This window comes from Hyla sarda, chromosome 8 (assembly GCF_029499605.1).
Source record: "Hyla sarda isolate aHylSar1 chromosome 8, aHylSar1.hap1, whole genome shotgun sequence".
Taxonomy (NCBI): domain Eukaryota; kingdom Metazoa; phylum Chordata; class Amphibia; order Anura; family Hylidae; genus Hyla; species Hyla sarda.
This window is the reverse complement of record NC_079196.1, coordinates 46,627,179-46,653,724: the sequence shown is the minus strand read 5'-3', so window position 1 is coordinate 46,653,724 and position 26,546 is coordinate 46,627,179. Positions and strand designations below refer to the sequence as shown.

The 26,546-nt window shown below is 42.1% G+C and overlaps 1 protein-coding gene across 5 annotated transcripts in view; it reads left to right on the top strand.

Moving 5' to 3' along the window:
• LOC130284382 (sodium channel protein type 2 subunit alpha-like) overlaps positions 1-26,546 on the top strand; it is a 226,218-nt gene that overhangs the window by 43,763 nt on the left and 155,909 nt on the right. For all 5 annotated transcript variants that reach the window (XM_056534675.1, XM_056534671.1, XM_056534674.1 and 2 more), the window contains exons 2-5: positions 316-631; positions 17,863-17,983; positions 24,495-24,582; positions 24,667-24,795. In XM_056534675.1, coding sequence (XP_056390650.1) covers positions 323-631; positions 17,863-17,983; positions 24,495-24,582; positions 24,667-24,795 — 647 coding nt within the window. In that variant the 5' untranslated portion in view covers positions 316-322. The remainder of the gene's footprint in view (positions 1-315; positions 632-17,862; positions 17,984-24,494; positions 24,583-24,666; positions 24,796-26,546) is intronic.

The window sequence follows — 26,546 nt, the reverse complement described above, 5'->3', positions numbered from 1 at the left end:
GGAAGTTGCCACACTTACACCATGTTGTCAGGGAGGTGCACAGACATTTTGGGGGGCAGGGTCTGAACTGAAAAAAAAAAAAAAGGCCACTTGTTATAATAATTTATATAAATGCCCACATAATGGTGCCAGACTGCTCAGGGCACTTATAGGAAGAACACCAAAAGGGCAGGGGCTCAAGCCCCATTTCTAATCAACCTGTGCACGTCTCTGCATGTCGTAGATAGTATTTTTTTATTCAATTGTATTATAAAGAGTATGAATGGAAATGATCGATATTGTTTATGTTGATTTCATTTTTCCATTTTTCTCTAGCACCTTCATGCGTGAGAAGCTGATTGGGAATTCATTGCAGGATGATAAGATGGAACAGCCACTTGTACCCCCACCAGGACCTGACAGCCTTCGCTTGTTCACTAGAGAATCTCTTGAAGCTATCGAGAGACGTATTGCAGAAGAAAAAGCTAAGAAACCACCAAAGGATCGTAGAGATGATGATGACGAAAATGGCCCCAAGCCGAATTCGAACTTGGAAGCAGGCAAATCCTTGCCTTTTATATATGGAGACATACCTCCAGGAATGGTCTCGGAACCAATGGAGGACCTTGACCCATATTACAGTAACAAAAAGGTATGTCTCTATTTGCGTCAGTTTTTTGTTTATTTTTATACATTAGGATTATATGCATATTCATCGTGTAATGCATACTGCTGTATCAAGCTTTATCATTTTTCCCTATGGGGTTTGGGGCAGAGGAGTAGAAGAATTTAGTATCCACTGTAATAACTCTCTTAGGAAATGTTTTAGATTAATGGCCTCCAAACTGAGGGCCTCCAGCTGTTGCAAAACTGCAACTCCCAGCATGCCCGAACAGCCGTTGGCTGTCCGGGCATGCCGGGAGTTGTAGTCTTGCAACAGCTGGAGGTACGCAGTTTGGAGACCAGTGCTTTAGATGTATTAACTGTATATAAAGTGCAGACCATTCTGTCATCTGTAGGTATGGTGTACTACAAACCATTTTATCTGATTGGATCTATAAAACCAACCTTGTAAATAGTCATGAAAAAAAAAAAAAAGGAGAAAGGATCGTCCAGCACTTGACTCAGGGAACAGGTACTTTATGAGGATGCCATGAAGAACGAACAGGTACACAAAAACATGTGACGCATTTCGGCTCCAATGTTCGGAGCCGAAACGCGTCACATGTTTCCGTGTACCTGTTTGTTCTCCATGGCATCCTAATAAAGTACCTATTCCCTTAGTCAAGGGCTGGACGATCCTTTCCCCATTTCCATTTGCTGGGGCGGAGTCCACGCCTGGTCCACGCGCTTACTATGAGGGTGAGCTGTTACGAACTCTGCACTGAAATGAAAATTTTGGTCCAAAATTTAAAATGAAAATTTAGGATGTGCTTGGCTGAAACTGAAACTTAAAAGGACTTGCCCTGCCCACTTAAAAAAAAAGAAATTAAAAAATGTAGTGCTAGTTTTGGGTCAGCTGCAGAGCCATAGGCTGTGTCAGGGCATGCTGGGAGTTACGGTTAGTTACTAACTACAACTCCCAGACAGTTTGTTCTGATACAGCCTATGGCTCTGCAGCTGACCCAAACCAAAACAAGAATTCCCAGCATATTGCACTATAAGCTAAAGGGGTACTTTTCTGAAAGGATAGGGGATAAGATGTCTAATTGCGGGGGTCCCGCCACTGGGGACCCCCGCGATCTCCGGGCCGGCAGCGAACGCCGATCCATGCCGGATGACTGAAGATTCCAGCCCCCACACCCCTTCCATTCATGTCTATGGGAAGGGGCGTGACAGCTAGTTTATAGCTAGGGCGTGGCGGCTGGCATCGCCAGTCATTGGGCACGGATCGGCGTTCGATCGATGCATCGAATGACAGGGATGCCGCAGCGGAGATGGCGGAAGTCGACCCCCGCAATCTAACATCTTATCCCCTATTCTTTGAATAGGGGATAAGATGTTTTCAGTGGAGTATCCCTTTAAGTAAGGTCCCAGAAAACTACAAGCCTGACAGTACTGAAGCATCCTGTAGCTCTGATGAGTCGCAGGCAGTAAGTGATGCTTGAGAGTGGGTGGTTTTAGTTGCCTTGGTTACTAGTCCCTGGGGAGCCGATGTAAGAATCCCTGAACACCAGCATAGGGTCAGGCGACGCCTCGTTATCCATGCCCCTTTTGTAAGTCATGCTCCTCCCATAAGCACCCCAATATTTTTCAGCCCTTTTTTTTTCCGCTCAAGGCCGAAAACACAATTTGTTTTGGTTGCCAAAATATTGGTGCATCTCTAATGAAAGCATTAGTCCAGTATAACAAAACTTATCCCTTTTCCACAGGATAGGGGATAAGTGTCAGATCGCGGGGGTCCAACCATTGGGACCCCCTTCGATCTATCGCTTGGCACCCCAGCTGTCTGCATGAATGCAGTGTGTCGACCACGGCATGAAGCTTTAGCTAACACACCTCCTCCATGCATCTCTATGGAAGAGCCGCATGCATGGGAGCGGGCATGTCTGCCACAGCTTTGTGCCGTGGTCGACATTGACTCCATTCATGAAGAGAGCCAGACCCCCCGCGATCTGACATTAATAGTCTATCCTGCAGATAGGGGATAAGCTTTGTTATTCTGCATAATTCCTTTATGTGTCTACAGCCATTATGCAAATCCTGTGTAGTCTGATCCTAAAGCAATACTGCATCTATCCACTTTTTACTATCATACATTCAATAGGTTAGCATATGGCAGACTGAAAGAGGAGTGACTGCAGGATCAGACTACACAGAGTTTGTTCGTAGTCTGTAACCATGGAGACACATACATCTGTGTATTGGCTGTGGACAAAAAAATGTACTTTTTTGAAAGTTATTTCCCTTTTTTTTATTCTTGACACAGTGGAGCAATGTAATATATATATATATATATATATATATATATATATATATTCATATGTGTAGATACTATTGTATTCTGTGGATTGCGAGTGTTCTATACACCCAACATGTTTTGTCTAAAAAGATACTGTGAGCTGCGCCGTCAGCCACATGAATTGGACTTTGAGGTGTATATTATTATTCCTGGACTTGTATAAATTGTATGTTCGTGTACACTGTACAGACTGGGATACATATTCCAAACAGCATGATTTTCGTGCCACTTTACCGCGTTTCGCGCCTAATACAGTGATAAAAAGTAGCAAAAAGACGCACTCCAGTTTTGCAAAATAGGGCAGGGTGTTGGATTTAGTCTACTTGTGTTTATGTGAAAATTCTGGTGCAAAGTTTACGCCAACTTTTGGGATAGAGTAAAAATGTAAAAAATGTGTGAGGCCACTTTCAACCTGCAGTACACCGGCCATTGTAAAATTATGGGAGTATAACTGGAGAAAAATTAGTGCACCGTCTTTTTTTCTCCCGCTATACTCCTCTAAAACAATGGACCCGATTAAAATCAATGGGATCTGTTGGGACCCAGCGGTGCCTGTTGTTACCTGTCCGGATAACGGGCATTTAAGGCTAGAAAAAAGAAATTAAAAAGAAGAAGAGCCTAACGGACCCTTTATGGGTGGGTCACAACGGCAGTGTGACAGCCTGATTTTTATTTTATTTTTTCCATGTTATATGTTATATATTGCATTTTTTTAAACTTGACATTGCAAAATAGTTCTATAAGTATTTTTAAATTATGTTTATTTATTTATTTTTGGAGGGGGTCTGAATATGCCATCTGGCATGGCTTACTTTGAACTGTGGGCAAGTTTACTTTTGCTGTTTTTGCAGCAGTTTAACGAAATCACAGTGAAAGTGGCCTGGTTTACCAAGATTTGCAATAATTTTTCAGATAATTGTGGTAAAAACTTGGCAGCACCACGACTACTGCAACAGTACCGCAAATAAAATGCAATGTGAGAACACGGCCTTAAAATATGCAAATATTTCACTCACCTCCTCAGCATTTTTACTATTTTGGCTTTTTTACTAAGGCGTGCTCTGATCTCATTATTGGATTCAAATTCTGATGTTTTACATAATTTCCTTTGTTGGACTTTTTTTTTATTTTTACGTTTGCCTAGTTGGGTATTTTTGCATATCTGCATTCGCAGTTTTTGTAGATGGTCACTTGCAGAAATTGAGGTGGTGTTATGTTTTTTCATTGGCTACAGCTTGAAATTGATTTTGCAGACATTTTTTGAGCATTCCTGACATGTGAGGAGGAACTGCTAATTTAAAGGGGTACTCCGGTGGAAAACTTTTATTTCTTAAATCAACTGGTGCCAGAAACAGATTTGTAAATTACTTTTATTAAAAAATATTAATCCTTCTAGTACTTATTAGCTGCTGAATACTACAGAGGAAATTCTTTTCTTTTTGGAACACAGAGCTGTCTGCTGAATCATGAGCACAGTGCTCTCTGCTGACATCTATGTCCATTTTAGGAACTGTCCAGAGTAGGAGAAAATCCCCATAGCAAGCATATGCTGCTCTGGACAGTTACTAAAATGGACAGAGATGTCAGCAGAGAGCACTGTGGTCATGATGTCAGCAGAGAGCTCTGTGTTCCAAAACAGAAGAGAATTTCATCTGTAGTATTCAGCAGCTAATAAGTACTGGAAGGATTAAGATTTTTTTAATAGAAGTAAATTACAAATTTGTTTAACTTTCTGGTACCAGTTGATTAAAAAAAAAAAAAAAAAAAAGTTTTCCACAGTAGTACCCCTTTAAACTACCTCCTTAAGGCTTTGGTCAGGATTTTAAATTGGCGCAAAATGGGAAAAAAAAAAAAAGGGGTATGAAACAGATAACTCACATGTTTTCAAAGCAACACAAGCATGCTATGACAATGTGGTGAGAATAAAAAGGTGTAAGAAATATTACTGTAACTTACTTAAAGGAGTAGTCCGCTGCTCAGCGTTTGGAACAAACTTTTCTGAACGCTGGAGCCGGCGCCGGGAGCTCATGATGTCCTAGCCCCGCCCCCTCAATGCAAGTCTATGGGAGGGGCCGTGACAGCTGTCACCCCCCCCCTCCCATAGACTTGAATTAAGGGGGCGGGCCATGACATCATGAGGGGGCGGGGCTATGACATCCCCGGCACCGGCTCCAGCTATCGGAACAGTTTGTTCCAAACGCTGAGCAGCGGAGTATCCCTTTAATACATAAGTATTTAACATGTTCCCCAATGTGTTTACTAATGAGTGTTCTTATTGCCTACTGCCAGTTCATCTTAAAGGGATAATCCAGGTACATAAAACTTAAACCTTATCCACAGGATAGGAGATACATGTCTGATTGCAGGGGGTGATTGGCTGAGCAGATTTTCACTCCCACATGTCTCTGGTCTCTGGTCAGACCCTTCAACCACGTTTAGACAATTATTCCCTATCCTGTGCCTTAAAGGGGTACTCCGATGGAAAACAAGTTTATCAACTTGTGTCAGAAAGTCAAACAGTTTTGTAAATTACTTCTATTAAAAAATCTTAATCCTTCCAGTACTTATAAACTGCAGTATGCTCCAGAGGAAGTTGTGTAGTTCTTTTCTGTCTGACAACAGTGCTCTCTGCTGACACCTCTTTCCATGTCAGGAATAGTGTTGAGCGGCATAGGCCATATTCGAATTCGCGATATTTTGCGAATATATGGATGAATATTCATCATATATTCGCTAAATTCGCATATTCGTAATCTTCGCGTTATATTTTCGCATGTGCGAAAATTTGCATATGCAAAAATTTGCATAAACAAAAATGCACATATGCGAAAATTCGTATTGCCAGTCTCACACAGTAGTATTAGAGCCTTCTTTACACCACACAAGCTGGAAGCAGAGAGGGATGATCACTGTGATGTGTACTGTGAAAAAAAACAAACAAAAAAAACAATATTCGTAATTGAGAATATATAGTACTATATTCGCGAATATTCGCAATGCGAATTTTATTCGCGAATATCGCATATTCACGAATAAAATTCGCATTGCGAATATTCGCGAGCAACACTAGTCAGGAACTGTCCGGAGGCGGAGAAGTTTGTTATGAGGTTTTTCTCGTTCTCTGGACAGTTCCTGACATGGACAGAGGTGTCAGCAGAAAGCACTCTGGTAAGAAGGAAAATACCAACTCAACTTCCCCTGTAGTATACAGCAGCTGATAAGTACTGGAAGGATTAAGATTTTTTATTAGAAGTAATTTACAAATCTGTTTAAATTTCTGGAGCCAGTTGATCCAGAGTATCCCTTTAAAAATACCACTACCCTTGATACAACTGTACATATAAAAAGAAAACCTGTGAGCTAAAATACTTCCAGTAAAAACACCCCAAGATATATGACAGTGGCAGGGTGTGTGGGGTCAGGGGTCACTGTCTCTTTTCATCCCCAGAGTCATTCACAGGTGTTACTTTTCCCTTATTGTCCCGGCCTGTTAGCAACTGAGGCACCAGCATGACCGCTACCTAAATCTTTTGTTGTACCCCCGTTTCCAGTCAGCTGGATAAGACATATAATCTTGGTGTTATGGGGAATACATGGCTGCTGTGGTTAACGAATACCCCCTGACCAGACTCCCGAGGTTGGAGAAGCAACTTTAGGCTAGAGTGGTATGTACAGCCTATGGCTGCAGCCTACCCCTTCAGTCTCCCTCCACACCTACTAAGCACCTCTCTGGGCACAGAACCTCCAGGGCAGTCTCTCACTGACTAAGACACCTGATCATCATTGTTACCCAGGCTCTGACTGGCCTACAGGGGAACAGGTAAATCCCCCATTGCACCCCTGAGCAACAGTGAGCTCCCCCTTATGTTTAGTAAAAAATGTGTTTTGTGCCTCTTTAAAATTGTACGATCATTATTGTCATTCTCACAATCGCTGCCACTTTTGTTTTTAATGGAATTGCTTTATGGGGAAACAACAGTGTAAGGGTGGGTTCACACTACGTTTTCTCCTATACGGGAGCGCATACGGCAGGGGGAGCTAAAACCTCGCGCTCCCGTATGTCACCGTATGCGCTCCCGTATGTCATTCATTTCAATGAGCCGGCCGGAGTGAAACGTTCGGTCCGGCCTGGCTCATTTTTGCGCCGTATGCGCTTTTACAACCGGACCTGAAACCGTGGTTGACCACAGTTTTAGGTCCGGTTGTAAAAGCGCATACGGCGCAAAAATGAGCCGATCGGACCGAACGTTTCACTCCGGCCGGCTCATTGAAATGAATGACATACGGGAGCGCATACGGTGACATACGGGAGCGCGAGGTTTTAGCTCCCCCCTGCCGTATGCGCTCCCGTATGGGAGAAAACGTAGTGTGAACCCAGCCTTACAAAGTGTCTTTGAGTTTTATATTAGTATTTACATTTCTCGTTGCATTGTTTTATTTGTACATTTACTGGATTTTTATAGATCTCTCTGCTTTTGCATTGTAATTGCTCGGGAGCAGATTGTCTTGTTGGAGGCCTACCGTATAGCTTGGCTGGCCCTACACTTTAGTTAGCGGTTAACAGCTATTCCTCCTAACCCCATTATGCTCAGCTTATCTCACTTGTGAAATAAAATGTGCCTGATCGTTTCACACCATCTTTTCAGTGTCTATTCGATGTTTGCCCCAACATATCCCATAAGGGTCACCCGATGAAGGCCAAAAGATTGTAATTTCAGCCTATGTTTAAGGGGTACTTCGCTGCCCCAGCGTTTGGAACATTTTGTTCCGAACGCTTGGAGCGAGCAGCAGAATCGTGATGTCACGGTAAAGCCCCCTCAATGCAAGTCTATGGGAGGGGGCGTGGCGGCCGCCACGCCCCCTCCCATAGACTTGCATTGAGAGGGTGTGGCGTGATGTCATGAGGGGCGTGTCTGTGATATCACGACCCCCGCCACCTGCACCCAGCATTCTAAACAAATGCCAGGTGCTGCACAGAGATTGCGGGGGTCTCAGCTGCGGGATCCCCATGATCAGACATCTTATCCTTTGAATAGGGGATATGATGTCTAGGGGTGAAGTACCCCTTTAAGGTGGTTTACAGGCGGTGACAGTAATTCAAGAGTAAGTGTAAGGTGACAGTAATTCAAGCGTAAGTGGCATCCATCATGGCTTTACATCTGAGGTATTCTCCGAAGTGGAAGTTTCCTTGATGAAATCCTCTTTTTCTGCAAATTTCGGCACAGAAATTTACAGTCCTGTCGAATTAAAGGGAATTTACTTGTTGATTCCACTAAAAAAACTAACTGGCTCATTCTGCTGGAATTTGGATAGGTATTGTAAATGTCCACATGGAAATTCCACTGTGTGTCTAGAGTGGCGAAAAAACTCATTGATGTCAATTGTATTGAAACTAGATATATTAAATATTAAGCAAATATGTCCGGGTGCCCAAAATATAAAATAACAAAGGGGACTCACCTGTCGGCGCTACCTCGGTGCCCCGATATTGAGCTCCAGTTCTTCTGCACTGGCTGTGGTCAACGCGTCACATTGAGGCTCGGCTAATCACTGGCTGCAGCGATGTCCCACCTGGGCCAGCGTTAGGTAACGGCAGCAGGTGACTCCCCTTTGTTATTTTATATTCTGGGTGCCCGGGCGTAATGGCTTATTATTGTTCTAAATGAGATATCTCCTTCAAAGGGGTAATCCAGAAGAAAACTATATATATTTTTTTTCAAATAAACTGGTGCCAGAAAGTTAAACAGATATGTAAATTACTTCTATATAAGAATCTTAATCCTTCCAGTACTTATCAGCTGCTGCATGCTCCACAGGAAGTTGTATTTCTTTCTGGAGTTCTTTTAAGTCTGACCACAGTGCTCTCTGCTGACACCTCTGTCCGTATCAGGAACTGTCTAAAGAAGGAAAGGTTTGCTATGGGGATTTGGTTGTACCTGGACAGTTCCTGAAATGGACAAAGGTGTCAGCAGAGAGTACTGTGGTCAGACTGTAAAGAACTCCAGAAAGAAAGAACTTCCTGTGGAGCATATAGCAGCTGATAAGTACTAGAAGGATTAACAAATATGTTTAACTTTCTGGCATCAGTTCATTTGAAAAATAAAATAAAAATAGTTTTCTGCTGGAGTACTCCTTTAAGAAGGAATCGTTGCATAATTTAAAGGGGTATTCCAGGAAAAAACTTTTTAATATATATAGATATATATATATATATATATATATCAACAGGCACCAGAAAGTTAAACAGATTTGTAAATTACTTCTATTAAAAAATCTTAATCCTTTCAGTACTTATGAGCTTCTGAAATTAAGGTTGTTCTTTTCTATCTAAGTGCTCTATGATGACACCTGTCTCGGGAAATGCCCAGTTTAGAAGAGGTTTGCTATGGGGATTTGCTTCTAAACTGGGCGTTTCCCGAGACACGTGTCATCAGAGAGGACTTAGACCGAAAAGAACAACTTTAACTTCAGAAGCTCATAAGTACTGAAAGGATTAAGATTTTTTAATAGAAGTAATTTAAAAATCTGTTTAACTTTCTGGAGCCATTTGATATATAAAAAAAAGTTTTTTCCTGGATAACCCCTTTAACAGAAATTTTAGTGCGGATTTTGCCTACATTTTCTTTTGTGTAAACAAACCCTTAGGGTTATCATTCAAAATGCCATTTTGCTGTGATTTTTTGTCATCCCTGCTGTTGGCCAGACAATTTTCAATGTGGTTTCTTTCCGCTAAGCCAAGACCATGAAAACAAGCAATTTAATAGAATTGCTTCATTTTGTATTCATATTTAATAGACCCTGTTTATAATTGTTTTGTGTAGATTATTTATAAGAAAAAGAACAATTATTTGGTGTTTTCTTGCTTTCTTTTATACAATCACATTTACTTGAGTATTACTGAATTTCGGCCAAAAGTAATGAGTAATGATAAGTGAGTAACATCTTCTGGAGAAAAAGGTTTTGTAAAGATAATGTGTTGTTAATATTTCAGTATAATGGAAAATAAAACCTATTACTTACTGATTTGGATAAATTATACAATTTTTACAACATACTCAACAAAGCTGGAGAAAATAAAGAAAAATCTATTTAGCTTTCTTAATTAGCGTGGGCACAAATTACAAGGTGAAATACAACCGCTCTAAATTGTAGTAGGAAACTGTTTACAGTTGTGGTTTTATATAATATCTGTAACTTATGCTCAACCTTTTAATGCATTCTACCATACTTGTACAGTGGGGAAGAAATGAGTGTGCTCTGTGTTGGGTATCGGTTGTGAAGTCAGAGTTAAATAATGAAGTTAACTTATTCAGTACATTAAAGAGAACTTGTCATCAAACCATATTTTCTAAACTAACTCAGATTATATTCCCTAACTACTGCTATCACCTCTCCTGCCTTTTTTCCAAGCTTTAAAAAGCTGTGTATCATACCTAGAGATGGGCGAATCGAAGCTGACGAAGTTGAAGTCGTTCCGAATTTCATGAAAAATTTGATTCTGAGCGAATCCGAATTTCCTTGCGCTTCGTGGTAACAAATCGCTTCATTCACTACATTTTGTGTGGGCCGGGGGGCTAAAATGGCGGCTACACATGTGAGGACATGGGGCAAGGAAGTCTGGGAAGGCGGGTAGGCGGGATCACACTGAATCACATGGTGGCATACAGCCTATCAGCAGCCAGCCAGCCCAGTGATGTCACAGCCCTATAAATACGGCAGTCATTGCCGAAGACGGGCATTTCCCCAGACTGTGTCATTGTGCCACCATATGATCTCATGCTGCTGGTGGCACATTAAACTTGTTAATCTTCTTAAACTCTTCAATTGACATTTCAAAAATCTCTTTAATCTCTTCAATTGTGATGCCATATGGTCTCCCGACCCTGCTGCCACATCCAGACCCTGTCATGGTGCCGTTCTGTGGCAGTGATTCTAATAGCGACGCCTGTAATCTGCATGTCATAATGAATAACAGTTTTTGTCACTAACACAGCACACATCCTATGCGTGTTACGGCAAGGCAAAGTGTTCTACACCCCTATTGAGGCTCTCTGTAGCCAAACCAAATTTTTTAAAAATTTGCCCATCTCTAATCATACCTTTCCCCTTGCTCACATTGTGTGAGCTCCCAGCAGGAGAAGGTTGGCGTTCCCCAGCAGGCATGACGTCACTGAAGCCTGCGAGAGCTGTGCCTCGCCATGCCCCGCATGCTCTTCCTGAGTTTGGTCTCTTGCCAGGCCGGGAGGAGACCAAACTAACTGTTTGACCATTGGCAGGGAACAGAACAGAGCCACCTTGTGGCTGTATTTTCAATCACATTAAAAACATATAAAGGTTGAGAATTTTAACAGCAAGTAAATAGCAAAGTGTCTTATAATTACATAAGGAACAAAAAAAATATTAAAGTTTAATTTGGTGACATGTACTCTTTAAGACCATACAGCATAGCTCAAAATACAGGTACCCAACTCTGGCTGACGCATTAAGATTCACCAAATCTGAATCTACTGAATTGAATTTAAATTTGTTTAGTCATGAAAATGTAATTCCGCAAATGGAAAGCAGAACGACTTTTTCACGGACTAACTGCCGATCCATTAGATTTGGATCTCTAGTTGTGATCAATAACTAAAGGTAATAAGATGGACGATGGGGACCCTCTATCACCTTATAGGGTTAGTGAATTGGCCATCGATTTATTTTGTCTTGGAAAAGTCATTCCTCTTTCTAAGTGTTGTGATTCTCAGGAGAAGACTGGTATGACAGTCATAGACCTCAGAGCATCATAGCAGACTTCTCCATCAAAACACATGAGAACTCAAAAGAACTTCAGAACAGAGGAAGGAAACAGGAATTCAAGCGGCGCCGACCAGGAGCAGGACATCAGCAGTGATAAAGGTAAGGTAAGTCATTTTATTAATCAACATGCAACGCGTTTCACTGCGCTTGCGCAGTGAAATGCATTGCATGTCGGTTAATAAAATCGATTACCTTTATCACTGTTGATGTCCTGCTCCTGGTCGGCGCCGTTTGAATTCCTGTTTCCTTCCTCTGTTCTGAAGTTCTTTTGAGTTCTCTGTTTACATGCAGGAAGGCTGCGGACCGCACTCTCTTGATTGTACACACAATCCATTGTTGTGTATGTGGCTACACAACCTCGTACGGTAAGCGGTTTTAATCACTTCCATTACCACAGTACGGTGTTGCTCTTCACATTGGAATGCCTTCTGTTTCCATTTTAGACCAATAAAACACTTGAAAACCAGAATGTTACTTTTTGAAACTAAATAAATCATTTTATTAAAGTTGATTTTAGGGGATTGTAGACTTGCTCTTCTCTAGTTGCGATCAATAGCTTTTGTCATAAATGTGGTTAGAAGGGACCAGAATGGGGGGTGGGGGAGTAAGCTTCCCTCACTTGAACAGCCACCTTGAGACAGGGTGCCGTTGGGTTGTAATGGCACCTAAGGGCTTAGTAAGGACCTCCAAGCCTGTTACCATTGTATTCCAGTTAAATTTTTTAGGTATGCCGTAGTGAGCTGTGCAGTCCACGGCCAAGAGATCATCCAGGGAAAATTAATACTATCAGAGGTGGTTATCAGTAATCGGTATCAAACATGATTTCATCCTACAGATGCCATGTTTTGAGGGGCATCTTCATCAGGTCATTTAATGACCTTAACCAAGAGGGGGAGATGCCCCACAAAATGCGTTGTCTGTATGATGAAATAAAGTTTGATATCTGTTGCACTGACAGTTTCTTGGCCATGGACTGGTCATCTCCCTGCGGCATACCTGATTTAACCACACTCAGTCTAAGGTGACGGGAGGATACCAGCAGCTATCGACACCTTTTTGGATGACCACGGACACTTTCTGGATGATCATCCTTATGGATGCTCGCAGCACAACATTTAAAGGTGAGCCCATTTTACACTTCACCTTTAGGACCTCTCTTGGGATAATGGCCCCTAGAGTGCCATATTGTTCCTATTTTCTTTTTGCATATACATTTACAGATTTAATCATCTTTTTTAAAGAAAATAATCTTTTTTTTCGCAACGACCAATCACAGTGCACATTTATTTCCTCTATTGCGCATGAAAACGACAGCTACAAAGTGATACGTTTATATAATTAGGGGAAAATCTGCACTGTATATGCAAAATTATGGATATATGGATTTCAAGCCCCTGATCAATTTTTATTTGTTGTCAATTGCTGTGTCATCCAGACCTGATTTTAATAAACCCCTCAAGAAAATAAAGGCCGCCTTTTTGACATTTTACCACAGTGCTTTCCTGCTGGCAACATATTCAAAATTGTCCAAGTCCAACCAAGTGTATTTTATCTTACCTGCTGAGCTGGAGATGAGAAATGCCGATTTCTCACAGTGGTTGTAACTGCTCTAGTTTCACTTCCTGTTGCCTATGGTTCATAGCAATTTAAAGAGAAACTTTAAGTTATAGAGATAAAAATAGAGATATAGAGGGGTAAAATCTGCTTTTGACGAAGCAGAGATGAAGATTGACAATGGGTATGTTCACATTCACAGGATTCCGATCAGGAATTCTGCTTGAAGATTCCGTCTGATGGCCGCTACACAGCCCATGCGTAATTCCGCCAAAGGAATAAATATGTTAATTGTGTGTGTGAATTTACACAGCTGAAAGTCAGCGGAGGACACCAATGTTTTGGTTCATGCTACGGAATTCATGGGCGCAATTCTACGGAATTCATGGGCGCAATTCTGCACGCAAACTTTCCGTAGTGTGAACGTACCATATCAGATCAGGTTACGACTGCTCCCCTTTAGAAGTCTATAAGGAAGGGGAGAAGGATACGGGAGCAGCTGTAAAAAGAGAGGCACAGGCACACAGACAGTACTGCTGCTTCTAGTAGGTGTTCTTCTCTCTCACCTCATTGTTTAATATATAGCTACACTGCTCAGTACTGATGTCCTCTATGCTGCTGCTGCTGCTTCTGAGAATGTATACAAAAGAATTAGAGGATTTAGTCTGGCGATTAACTTATTTTTAAAAGCTAGTCAGGGAGGGGATAAGCAAAAAAAAAAAAGGGGGTGCTCTCCTACCTTTGGGGTGGGACATCTATGCGGCTGGTGATTGGATGAGCAGGTGTGTGACATCACATCACCAAACTCAGAAGGCAAGGAATGTAAGAGAGCAGGTCTGGATCCTTTCTCTGGGTGTTTTGTATAGGAGACATTATAGAAACTATTCTGTACTCCATTCTGTAGCACAGTCTAGGAAAAACAGATGACTTGAGATAACGCCTATAGAAGAGAAAACTGCTGATAAATGCTTTGCAACAGCTGGAGTGAACTGTTTAGAAAACACTGGTTAAATAAAGAAATGTTTGGAATGTACCTGTTGCTGCAGGTGACTTCTTAAAGTACTAATGCTAGGTTTCTACAAAGGTTTGTTCGGGTGTTTTTATGAAAAACTCCACTGCAGTTTTTGAGCCAAAGACAGTGGTGTATTCAAAAGAAATGGGAAATATAAAGGAATATACTTCATATTAGATTCACTTCTGACTGTTGGTCAAAAACTTGCAGTGGCAGTTTTCCAAAAAACGGCCAACAAAAAAAAAAAGGGTGTAAACTAAGCCTAATAATGATGAGGAAGGGTGTGTAAAGCATCAGAAACATGTCAGCCAGATTAGCACATCTGTGGTTTAAGCTATGCTGTATGCTTTTTTAATGCACTGAAAAAAAGTTATGTTTTGCTTTATCACAAACATTGGATGTGTGCACTTGGATGCCATGGACAGAAGGTTGGAGTGAATATCTGTGCAGCCATGGCAGGGGACATGTACTGATGTACGGATGTCATTGATGGGTTCCTCAAACTAGAAACAAACATTTTTTGTATGGTGCTAGGTATGACAATTTATCAGTGTTTCGCAACCTATAGTTCTCCAGCTGTTGCAAAACTGAAACTCCCATCATGCACTGAAATGCCCTGATGGGAGTTGTAGATTTGCGACAGCTTGATAACCATGATTTGGGGAACACCAATGTACTGCGCTGAAATAGGTACGCTACCTTAAAGGGGTACTCCAGGGAAGTGTGTATATGTGTATATATATATATATATATATATATACCTCAAAGCAACCACACTACCTGGATATGGTCCCTGTAAACCATCCTGCCCGATTTGCATGGCTCCTGTGGCCCCTGTTGTCTTCTCTGGTTGCTTGATAATATTTGCCATTTTTTTCTCCCCTTGCCTACATCTCCCAGCAATCATTGCAGCTCTGCTCTGCCAGTCCCCACCCTCCTGCTCTAAGCAGCAAAGAGAGGTTCAGTGTCTGATTGGCTGCACACACCTCCCAGCTAAAGGAAGCATGACTCTTCAGCACAGGGCAGCAACCACATGGTGTTTGTCTCTCAGGAGGGTGGGGGCTGCTTCCAGAGAGGGATTTGGACAAAGACAGAGTGGATGGCTGGATGATGTCATTCCCTCAATTCATGCATGTAAGTGACAACCAAAGAGGGGAAACTTCTCTATATAGCTAATGAATGGTATTTAGACAATTAAATAGGTTGATGAGAAGGAAAAGATGGGCTGTGGGTTTAGTTCCCTGGAGTACCCCTTTAATCAATTTGGATGGGTGCATGACCCATTTGCTATCATCAAAGTTGCTTCAGCATTTGCTATTTTCAGAACTATGAATACATGTCTCCTTTTAACCCACAACTAAGATGTAGGGAACACAATGTAAATGTGCAGCCAATTTTTTTACTGCATAAATAGGGGCTGAAAATAGTAACACACTATGCAGCTATGTTTGATTTCACTTACTTAATGCCGGCCATAGAATAGCGTTTTGTCCTATCGGGCCGGGTTAACCATAAAGAGTGATGAGGGACATTAAGGGACAGCGGGGAATCGGAATTTTGTATTTGTGCTCTTTGCTAGTGTTTGGGCCAATTTATTTTATATTGTTCTATGTGAAATTAGGTCAGAAACATGTAGGAAAGAAAATTGCAGAAACGTTGTTATTGCTCCATATTCCAAATGAAAAATATAACTTTACACTTGTTGTTCATTCAGAATTTCCTACTGTTTCCTGCATACAGCTCCTGTACAGACCTTTATGTCTCTGTCTTTGCTGCATGCTCCAGAGGAAGTTGTGTAGTTCTTTCCACTCTGAACACAATGCTCTCTGCTGCCACTTCTGTCCGTGTCAGAAACTGTCCACATTAGGAGCAAATCCCCATAGCAAACCTCTCCTGCTCCGGACAGTTCCTGACACAGAGATGGCAGCAGAGAACACTGTGGTCAGACTGGAAAGAAAAACACAACTTCCTCTGTAGTATTCAGCAGCTGATAAGTACTGGAAGGATTACGATTTGTAAATAAAATAAATTTACAAATCTTTATAATTTCCTGGAACCAGTTGATTGAATTTTTTTTTTCCTTAGGAGTACTCATTTTAAATAGGTCCCTATATACATTAGTCAAAAGTTTGATGAACCCATTGACTTTAGTGGGACTGTCCAACAGTGTAATGCGTTTTTCCCAACCAGTGTGCCTCCAGCTGTTGCAATACTACAACTCCCAGTATGCCCAGACAGCCTTTGGACGTTCAGGCATGCTGGAAGTTGTAGTTTTGCAACAGCTGGAGGCACACTGGTTGGGAGACACTGGTCTACTGTGTAGCAGGGCCTCCAGACTCAGCACTGATGCCAGTAATTATAGAATGTGACGGGGCCAGACTAATGATATCCATCATGACCGGATCCTTCTCTAGACATGGATCGGGCATGTTGGATTTTAACCGCCCTCCCCTCTTGCTCAGCTAAGATGCCGCCAGAGGAGTCTGGTAGCGGCTTACCCTTGCGGTTATGTTCACACAGCTATGCTCAAAAATTCCGTTGCAGCAGAGTCCCTTTCTTTTCCATGGGATTTTGCTGTACCCTGCACACGGTGGAATTTCAGTGGATGAAACCTCTGCCGCGGTAATTCCGATTCCAGCCTCCACAGAAAGAATTGGCATGTCATTTCTTTCCGTGAAGTCTAATTGGAAATGCATTGCCGTCTATGGAAAGGTTATAGTGCCGGCATGTTCTTGCACTGTTTGCTGAATGTCCGCCCAAAAAATGTCCGGGCGGACATTCTGTCTTGTGAATAAAGCCATCCTTTCTAAATTGAGAGCAGAATGTTCATGTGTATGTGGGTAACAATTGAGATAGATGTCGGCCAAATGTTAACAACTATTGGGCACCTTATCATGCATTTCGTAACAAAAAGTAGATGCCAGAAAGTTGTGTGTTATTCTTTTATTCTTATTCTCCATTTATACTGATTTATATACATTTTATATTTTCATCATTTGTATATCATAGTTCAACTTTGACAATTTTTTTTGCCATATGTCACTCCTTGAATGTAAATATCAATGTGATTTTTTATATAATAAATACAATTTTATAACATTTATTTCATTTTAAGAAGATATTCTAAAAAAGTTAAAAAAAAATTATCTAAAATGATCTAAATAACAAACAAATAAAAATGATTTAAATCACACAATCTCCTGCTGGTGTATCGGTGGCTGCCAGCCAGTCTTTGTGCACAGTGTGCCAGCAATGAAGAGCCATGCTGGCATACGTCTTCTGTACCCAATCACTGGTTTAGTGCTGTAGTTACTGGCATCACACATTGGGGCACATGACTAATGGGCCAGTTATTGGTTGAGGGGACATGTGTTGGTATTGCTCTTCATCAGAGTGCCTGTGTCGTATCTGTGGATGTGGATCAAAAAGGTGAGTACTGTTTTGGTTTAGATTTATTTTTTTTATATTAGGACATAGACTGCTTTTTTTTTTTTTTTTTTTTTAACTCTCGGTCAACATCTTTAACTAACATATCTCTGTTTTCTTTCTGTTCTAGACCTTTATAGTATTGAATAGAGGGAAGGCAATCTTCCGCTTCAGTGCCACGTCTGCCTTGTACATTTTAACTCCCTTCAACCCCCTCAGAAGATACTCAATAAAGATTTTGGTACATTCATATCCTTTTTCTGATGAATATTCATCCATGATTACAGCCTGAATGTGTAGCTATGTGCTCTGTGGTATAACAACTAATTTATACATATCGTTTTTGAGGTAGTTACATTTTTAAGAAAAAGTAGCGTTTGATCAGGGCTGTATTTAAAGTGTACCTGTCATTTGCATAAACTTTTTTGTATAATGCTTATAATAACAGTATATGTATATTTGTAATATACATTGCTTAAAAAATTTGTATATTTGTGGGTGAAAAAATGCTGACCCTGCCGGTATTGCCTGTGTGTCTCTGTGCAGAGAAAAAACTACAGGAAGTGAGGGGGCACAAGCAGGGCTCTGCACACTGAGGACAAGCAGGGCTCTGCACACTGAGGACAAGCAGGGCTCTGCACACTGAGGACAAGCAGGGCTCTGTACACTGAGGACAAGCAGGGCTCTGTACACTGAGGACAAGCAGGGCTCTGTACACTGAGGACAAGCAGGGCTCTGTACACTGAGGACAAGCAGGGCTCTGTACACTGAGGACAAGCAGGGCTCTGTACACTGAGGACAAGCAGGGCTCTGTACACTGAGGACAAGCAGGGCTCTGTACACTGAGGACAAGTAGGGCTCTGTACACTGAGGACAAGCAGGGCTCTGTACACTGAGGACAAGCAGGGCTCTGTACACTGGGGACAAGCAGGGCTCTATACACTGAGGACAAGCAGGGCTCTGTGCACTGAGGACAAGCAGGGCTCTGTACACTGAGGACAAGCAGGGCTCTGTACACTGAGAACAAGCAGGGCTCTGTACACTGAGGACAAGCAGGGCTCTGTACACTGAGGACAAGCAGGGCTCTGTACACTGAGGACAAGCAGGGCTCTGTACACTGAGGACAAGCAGGGCTCTGTACACTGAGGACAAGTAGGGCTCTGTACACTGAGGACAAGCAGGGCTCTGTACACTGAGGACAAGCAGGGCTCTGTACACTGAGGACAAGCAGGGCTCTATACACTGAGGACAAGCAGGGCTCTGTGCACTGAGGACAAGCAGGGCTCTGTACACTGAGGACAAGCAGGGCTCTGTACACTGAGGACAAGCAGGGCTCTATACACTGAGGACAAGCAGAGCTCTGTACACTGAGGACAAGCAGGGCTCTGTACACTGAGGACAAGCAGGGCTCTGTACACTGAGGACAAGCAGGGCTCTGTACACTGAGGACAAGCAGGGCTCTGTACACTGAGGACAAGCAGGGCTCTGTACATTGAGGGCAAGCAGGGCTCTGTACACTGGAGACAAGCAGGGCTCTGTACACTGAGGACAAGCTGGGCTCTGTACACTGAGGACAAGCAGGGCTCTGTACATTGAGGACAAGCAGGGCTCTGTACACTGAGGACAAGCAGGGCTCTGTACATTGAGGACAAGCAGGGCTCTGTACACTGGAGACAAGCAGGGCTCTGTACACTGAGGACAAGCAGGGCTCTGTACACTGAGGACAAGCAGGGCTCTGTACACTGAGGACAAGCAGGGCTCTGTACACTGAGGACAAGCAGGGCTCTGTACACTGAGGACAAGTAGGGCTCTGTACACTGAGGACAAGCAGGGCTCTGTACACTGAGGACAAGCAGGGCTCTGTACACTGAGGACAAGCAGGGCTCTATACACTGAGGACAAGCAGGGCTCTGTGCACTGAGGACAAGCAGGGCTCTGTACACTGAGGACAAGCAGGGCTCTATACACTGAGGACAAGCAGGGCTCTGTACACTGAGGACAAGCAGAGCTCTGTACACTGAGGACAAGCAGGGCTCTGTACACTGAGGACAAGCAGGGCTCTGTACACTGAGGACAAGCAGGGCTCTGTACACTGAGGACAAGCAGGGCTCTGTACACTGAGGACAAGCAGGGCTCTGTACATTTAGGGCAAGCAGGGCTCTGTACACTGGAGACAAGCAGGGCTCTGTACACTGAGGACAAGCTGGGCTCTGTACACTGAGGACAAGCAGGGCTCTGTACATTGAGGACAAGCAGGGCTCTGTACACTGAGGACAAGCAGGGCTCTGTACATTGAGGACAAGCAGGGCTCTGTACACTGGAGACAAGCAGGGCTCTGTACACTGAGGACAAGCAGGGCTCTGTGCACTGAGGACAAGCAGGGCTCTGTACATTGAGGACAAGCAGGGCTCTGTACATTGAGGGCAAGCAGGGCTCTGTACACTGGAGACAAGCAGGGCTCTGTACACTGAGGACAAGCTGGGCTCTGTACACTGAGGACAAGCAGGGCTCTGTACATTGAGGACAAGCAGGGCTCTGTACACTGGAGACAAGCAGGGCTCTGTACACTGAGGACAAGCTGGGCTCTGTACACTGAGGACAAGCAGGGCTCTGTACACTGAGGACAAGCAGGGCTCTGTGCACAGAGGACAACCATACACCTTTATCTTATAAATAGCCTGATTTAGAGGTAGCCAGTATTAGAACTCTTGCAACTGAAACATGAATATTCCATTGTAAATTCATCGACTAGAATGCCAGTTGTGTGCCAATAAATCTGCAGATATGCCTGGATATTTGCATGAAAAAGATTTTCTTCCAAGGTCAACAAATGTTGGCATGCAAATGTATCGCTTTCCTGTTTTTGGTCAAGGTTCAAAGAATTTATATACAAATGTCAATTGAGGGAATCCATTAAAATGTAAATCACATAAAGCAGATATCTGCTGAATAAAATGGATATATTATATAATTCAGTATTTCCATCCCATACATAAAATGGTATGGCATTAGTTGAATCAGCAGCTAAATCAGATTATTTGGGGGTGATTGGTATCAACTGTTCAGCAATGACGGCCATTTTGGCAAAGAGTGAAAACAGGAAATGCGGCCATGTTGGTTGTTACTGTTTTGCTGCGTGGGAACTAATGATAAAACAGTGTTACAACATTACTTCTGTATTCATAACATAAAGCAGTGCTTCCCAAATAGGGTGCCCCCAACTGTTCCAAAACTACAACTCCCAGCGTGCTCGGACAGCCAAAGGCTGTCCAAGCATGCTGGGAGTTGTAGTTTTGGAACCGCTGGAGGCACACTGGTTGGGAGACACTGGAATAGAGGATTAGTGTCAGAGAATGGTCCCCTGAGTCTTTGATTTTAATTGTAGCAGCAACTGGTGCATGTGCAATGTCGTTCCATTCATTGTCTATGGAGCGGCCAGAGATAGCTGAGTACAGCACTAGGCTATTTCAGGCGGCTCCATAAACAGTGAATGGAGCAGTGGCGCGCATGCACAACTCACTGCTCCATTCAAAACAAAAACTCTCTAGATCCCGTGGATAGGGGATAAGGGATTCAACGTAGAATACCCCTTTAAAGGGGTTGTCCAGAATTTGAAAAATTCAGCAAATGCTGCTTCTTTTTTTGCAAATACAGCACCACTCCTGTCCACAGTTTGTGTGTAGTACTGCAACTTAGTCCCATTCACTTTAAAGGCGTTATCCATGAAAAAAAAATTTTTATATATCAACTGGCTCCAGAAATGTAAACAGGCTTGTAAATTACTTCTATTAAAAAAATCTTATTCCTTTCAGTACTTATGAGCTGCTGAAGTTGAGTTGTTCTTTTCTGTCTAAGTGCTCTCTGATGACACGTGTCTCGGGAACTGTCCAGGGTAGAAGCAAATCCCCATTGCAAACCTATTCTACTCTGTGCAGTTCCCGAGACAAGCAGAGATGTCAGCAGAGAGCACTGTTGCCAGACAGAAAAGAACAACTCAAATTAAGCAGCTGATAGTTATTGGATGGATTAAGATTTTTTAATAGAAGTAATTTACAAATCTATTTAACTTTCTGGAGCCAGTTTTCCTGGAATACCCCTTTAATGAAGCCAATTTTGCAATTCCAGAAACAACCTGTGGGCAGGAGTGGTGCTGTTTTTGCAAGAAAGAAGCAGCATTTTGTAATACTAGACAACCCTGCTGTAAGCTCTTATTCCAAGATTGGAATCCACAGGATAAAGGATAAGTTGTTGATCAGTGAAGGTCCAACTAACTGGCAAATTACAAGAATAGAGGCTCCTTGTCCTCTGAGTAAATGCATGCTAAACCGCTGCTCCATTCATTCTCCTTGAACCTTCAAAACATTGTTGAGCACTGAGCTTGGCTATGTTTGGAAGTCCCATAGAGAGTGAATGGAATTATAGCCGAGCATGGGCACTTGGGCACTGCTGCTCAGTTCACTCGGGGGACAAGGGTCCTCTGTTCTCATGATCACTAGGGGTCCCAGCAGTCAGATCCCCACCAATCAGATTGAAGATGACTCTCCATCTTGGGTTAACCTCTTTAATGATCTTGGTTGGGCCGGGTTCACCCTACAGAATGTCCACCCAGAAAGATTCTGATTTAGCCAGTACTGTTTAGATATGGGCCTTTACCATTGACGGCAATTCTTTTCTGAGAGGATACACCAAAAGAATGAATATGTCCATTCTTTCGGCAGATTTTGAATTTCAGAAACTATGGGAGGCTGCTGCACTGGAAATTCTGTAGTGTGAACCCACCCCTAGACTTTAGTCTTTGGGAAACAAATTTAAAATGTCTGCTACAACCAAAGAGAACAATCCCAATATCTTCTATAAATAAGCATTTTGGGCTGAAATTCTCTATTTAGTTCTCCGCAACCCCCAGACACCTCAGAATTATTTGATTTAGAAGCCCATAAGGTGCTATGTGGATGCTTTTTTTTCTGCCATGGGATGAGTCATTAATGAAAGCGTTAATCAGCGTTAACCACTGGAAAAAACGATACCTCCTGGTTTATGGCAGCGTAACAATATATTCATTTGTGTAGAGGACACTCGTCTATCATCATGTTGAAATTGAGTGTTTATCATTGCTTTCTAAAGTACCTGTGGTTTAAGCATTATGTACTGTCTTCATCTGGAACCAGTGGACTCTTCACACACAAATAAGAGGAAATGTCTAGGTCTAGCAAAGGTTTTCTCAGAAGCAAACAACAACACATCATATTTACATCTTATCAAAGAATATACAAGAACAACTGAAAAAACAGAGGCCACAGAGCACTATGGGAATTACAGTTACTGTTGAATTAGACAAGTCCTGTAATCATTTTTTGGGGGGCCATTGGTGGTGTTGGGGGGGGGGGGTTTGATTGACAGAAAAAGACATTGTTTATATCAGGTGCTGGAATGTAAACTATTTGTGAATTATTTAGCGTTTTTAAATTGTTAGATTGCAAGTTTGCATCAGATTGTGTTGTTTCTTGGATGCTTATGTTCTCCAACCTGTAGGTTGTCATTTTCCAAAAGCACCAGGTGGGAAACTCCACATTACAGAATCAAAATATCAGTAATAAAAAAGTTGATAAAAGCCTTTTTACTGATATTTTTTGTGGTATATTAAAGGGGTATTCCAGGAATATAAAATGTTTTATAGGGTGTTTTAATCACAAACAAGAACCCATACTCACCTGTCTCAATCCCCACTGCTGACACTGACAGTTTGCAGTCCCTTCTCCTCTCTGCCATTTTCTACTAACTCTGACATGTTGATCCCACAGGGGATGCCTGCTTGGCCAATCACTTGCCATATTGGTGACCCTTCTCAGCCAATGATTGGCTAAGTGGGCATTTTCTTCTAAGTTGGCACATAAAAAAAAAACAGTAAGCAGCTGAGAATTGTGAGGACCGTGAACCATCAGAACGGCAGCTATGGGTTTTTCTCTGTTTTCTGGTTCTCCTGACATGACTACCACACAGGATACCTACTCAGCCATTCACTGGCAACACTGGCCAATCACTTGCATTTCTTGCTGAATTGGCACCTTGGATAAAACAGCACGCATCACCTGGGAGCGGGAGATTTTGGAGCGGTATCTCCGACTTACTCTGCCGCTTTGTGCTTCCTCTGATATGTCGACCACACAGGAGCTGCCTGCTTAGCCAATCACTGCCCACATTGGTGACCCACCTCAGCCAGTGATTTGCTAAATGCACGTTCCCTGCAAGGTTGTCACTTCAGAGAAGATATAAGGTTGCTGGGACAGCAGACACCGGGAGCCGTCAAAACAGCAGCTACAGGGAATTGAGACGGATGAGTAGGACTTTTTTATGTTTAAAGCACCCCAAGTCCATTGTAAAACATTTTAATCCCCAGAATACCCCTTTTTGTTAAATTTTTGTTAAAGTCCCATTGTTTCCCCAAAAAATAGTTTTGCCACACATGATTATTCAGCGCTATGTATGGTTTTTATGGTATTTTGTATAGGTTGTGTGTTATTACTGGTTATCAGATACACATATGACCCACAATTCTTGGCCTGTAAAATTTATTTTTTTTATAAGAAAGATGAGGCAAATTATTAATAAACTACAGTAATGGCTTTTCATTTTACCTCTTCAAATGTATCAAGGCTCTGTAAATTGACTTGACCTCTTGTTGGTTACCTTCATTTTGAATACTGCATTGGTGTGATGATTTTATACCCAAGCCTGTCATTTTCCTGAACTCCTTCTTCACATTATTCAGCATGCTCATAATGTGCACTATTTTGACCAACTGCGTGTTCATGACCATGAGTAATCCCCCGGAGTGGACCAAGAATGTAGAGTAAGTGATAAACCACCTTTGTCTTCCTATTATGGATGTACAGTAGTCTTTTAACCCAATGTGAGATCATCTTATTGTGAACAGATACACCTTCACTGGGATTTACACCTTTGAATCTCTAATAAAAATTCTGGCGAGAGGTTTTTGCTTAGAAGGTTTCACTTTTCTGAGGGACCCATGGAACTGGCTCGACTTCAGCGTCATTGTCATGGCGTAAGTATCTTCTTTATTTTAAGATCATGCTATTCCTGTTATAATGTGCCACCATTTTGATGTTAGCTTAGTAGCAGTTAGTCGAGGTAAACCAAATGTTATGAAGATTTTTTGTAAATTTCCAAGTTAATAAATCTTTTTACAGAGGTATTTCACTTTGAGTTAGAAGTCTCCCTTAACATAAAGTTGATTAAAGGTGTCCTCCTGGTAGCACCTACAGTAATGAAAAAAGTGTTTAGTTTCCCTGCAGCGCCTCAGCAGGACAAAATCAGGCATTACACAGTACCCATTCAGTGGATTGTCTGTGTAAAGGAAGGGGGCACAGGTCCTCCAAAGAAAGAAATGCTTTTCCCCTATGGCGGAAGATAAGAATCCTGAACAGAGATCCCTTCAACCCCATCCATTATTAACTTAGAAGTCCCTAATAGTAAAGATGAAAATAGTTTTCCTAAACTAGATGACCCTTTTAATGAAGGAATTATTGAGATGCACATGTACATTTTTCTATAGATTCTAAATACCCTGATAGTCATTGGTGAATGCAATCATTGAGTTGTCAAAGTCAATCTGTTTCCATGACAACAAGCGCATTTATTCCAGTAAGAATGGAGCAATTCAAATTGATGAGCAAAGCTAAAAGATCAGTAAACAACTGAATAACAGAATTCTGAATTATTTGACTACAATATATTTCCTAATAATCAGCTCTTTTCCAACAATCAGGAACAGAAAGCAACTTCAACCCAGTGAAGTAACATTTTAAATCAGAGTCTGTTCGCCAGTAACTGAGGTTTTAAGGATGGAAAGATTTAATTTACCTATTTGGCCTCTTTTTTTTTAATCTCTTTTTAACCTACAGTAATTATGAGTAGGGCAACAATGATTTTGCTTTCTAAAGGATTGAATGTGTTCCTAACTAATTTTGTCTGACCAATCCTGACAGGCGATGAATAGTTAATTTTAAAATCTTGTGTTGAAAATTTTCTTGAAAGTAATAAGGCTCCTTTATCTTGGTGAACTTAATGGCTTATGTCACAATAAGATGCCATTCTGCACTGCTATCTTAAATTCTTCCTAGACAATCTATGACCTGCCATAGAAAAAAAAAAAAAAAAACAGGGGTTATGTGGTGGGAAGCCCATCAGTATACAAGTATATTACAAAATAAATCTCCGTTCCCTGGTGCGGTCCTTTTTGTGCTTCTAGGGGTCGACACGCAATTCTTGGCCACAGTGATATCCCACCCTGGCCGGTCATTAGCTCAGCAGCAGTGTAATTTATAGGGCCTGGGCACCAGGAAGAAGGCCAGGCCTGGGCCCAATACATAACACTGCCGCTCAGCCTGTCACTGGCTGGGGCGGGACACAGCTGTGACGGGCGATTAGCTGAGCAGCACTGTTGCACGTCGACTCCCTGAAGGGGGGGGTCACGGGACCGGAGCAATTTGCTTTAAACCCCCCCCGTTGGCCACTGCATATCTTCTTAAATATGCCATATTGAAATTCATCATGTTTGCCAATTTTTGACAATAAGTCACAAGAGATCTTCTAGAAAAAGCATATAAACCATAATGATTGTGTTCTTTTTATATGTTTTTAGTAACTTCCCTTTTCAGGACTCTAACATACAGTATCTAATAAAGAGTCATCCTGAATTTGGTCTCCGATCTCTCACCAAATATTTATATTACTGGTCTGGTCACATGAAGTAGAAAGAACTTTAAGCTCTAGAGCCCAGGAAACTCTGTATCC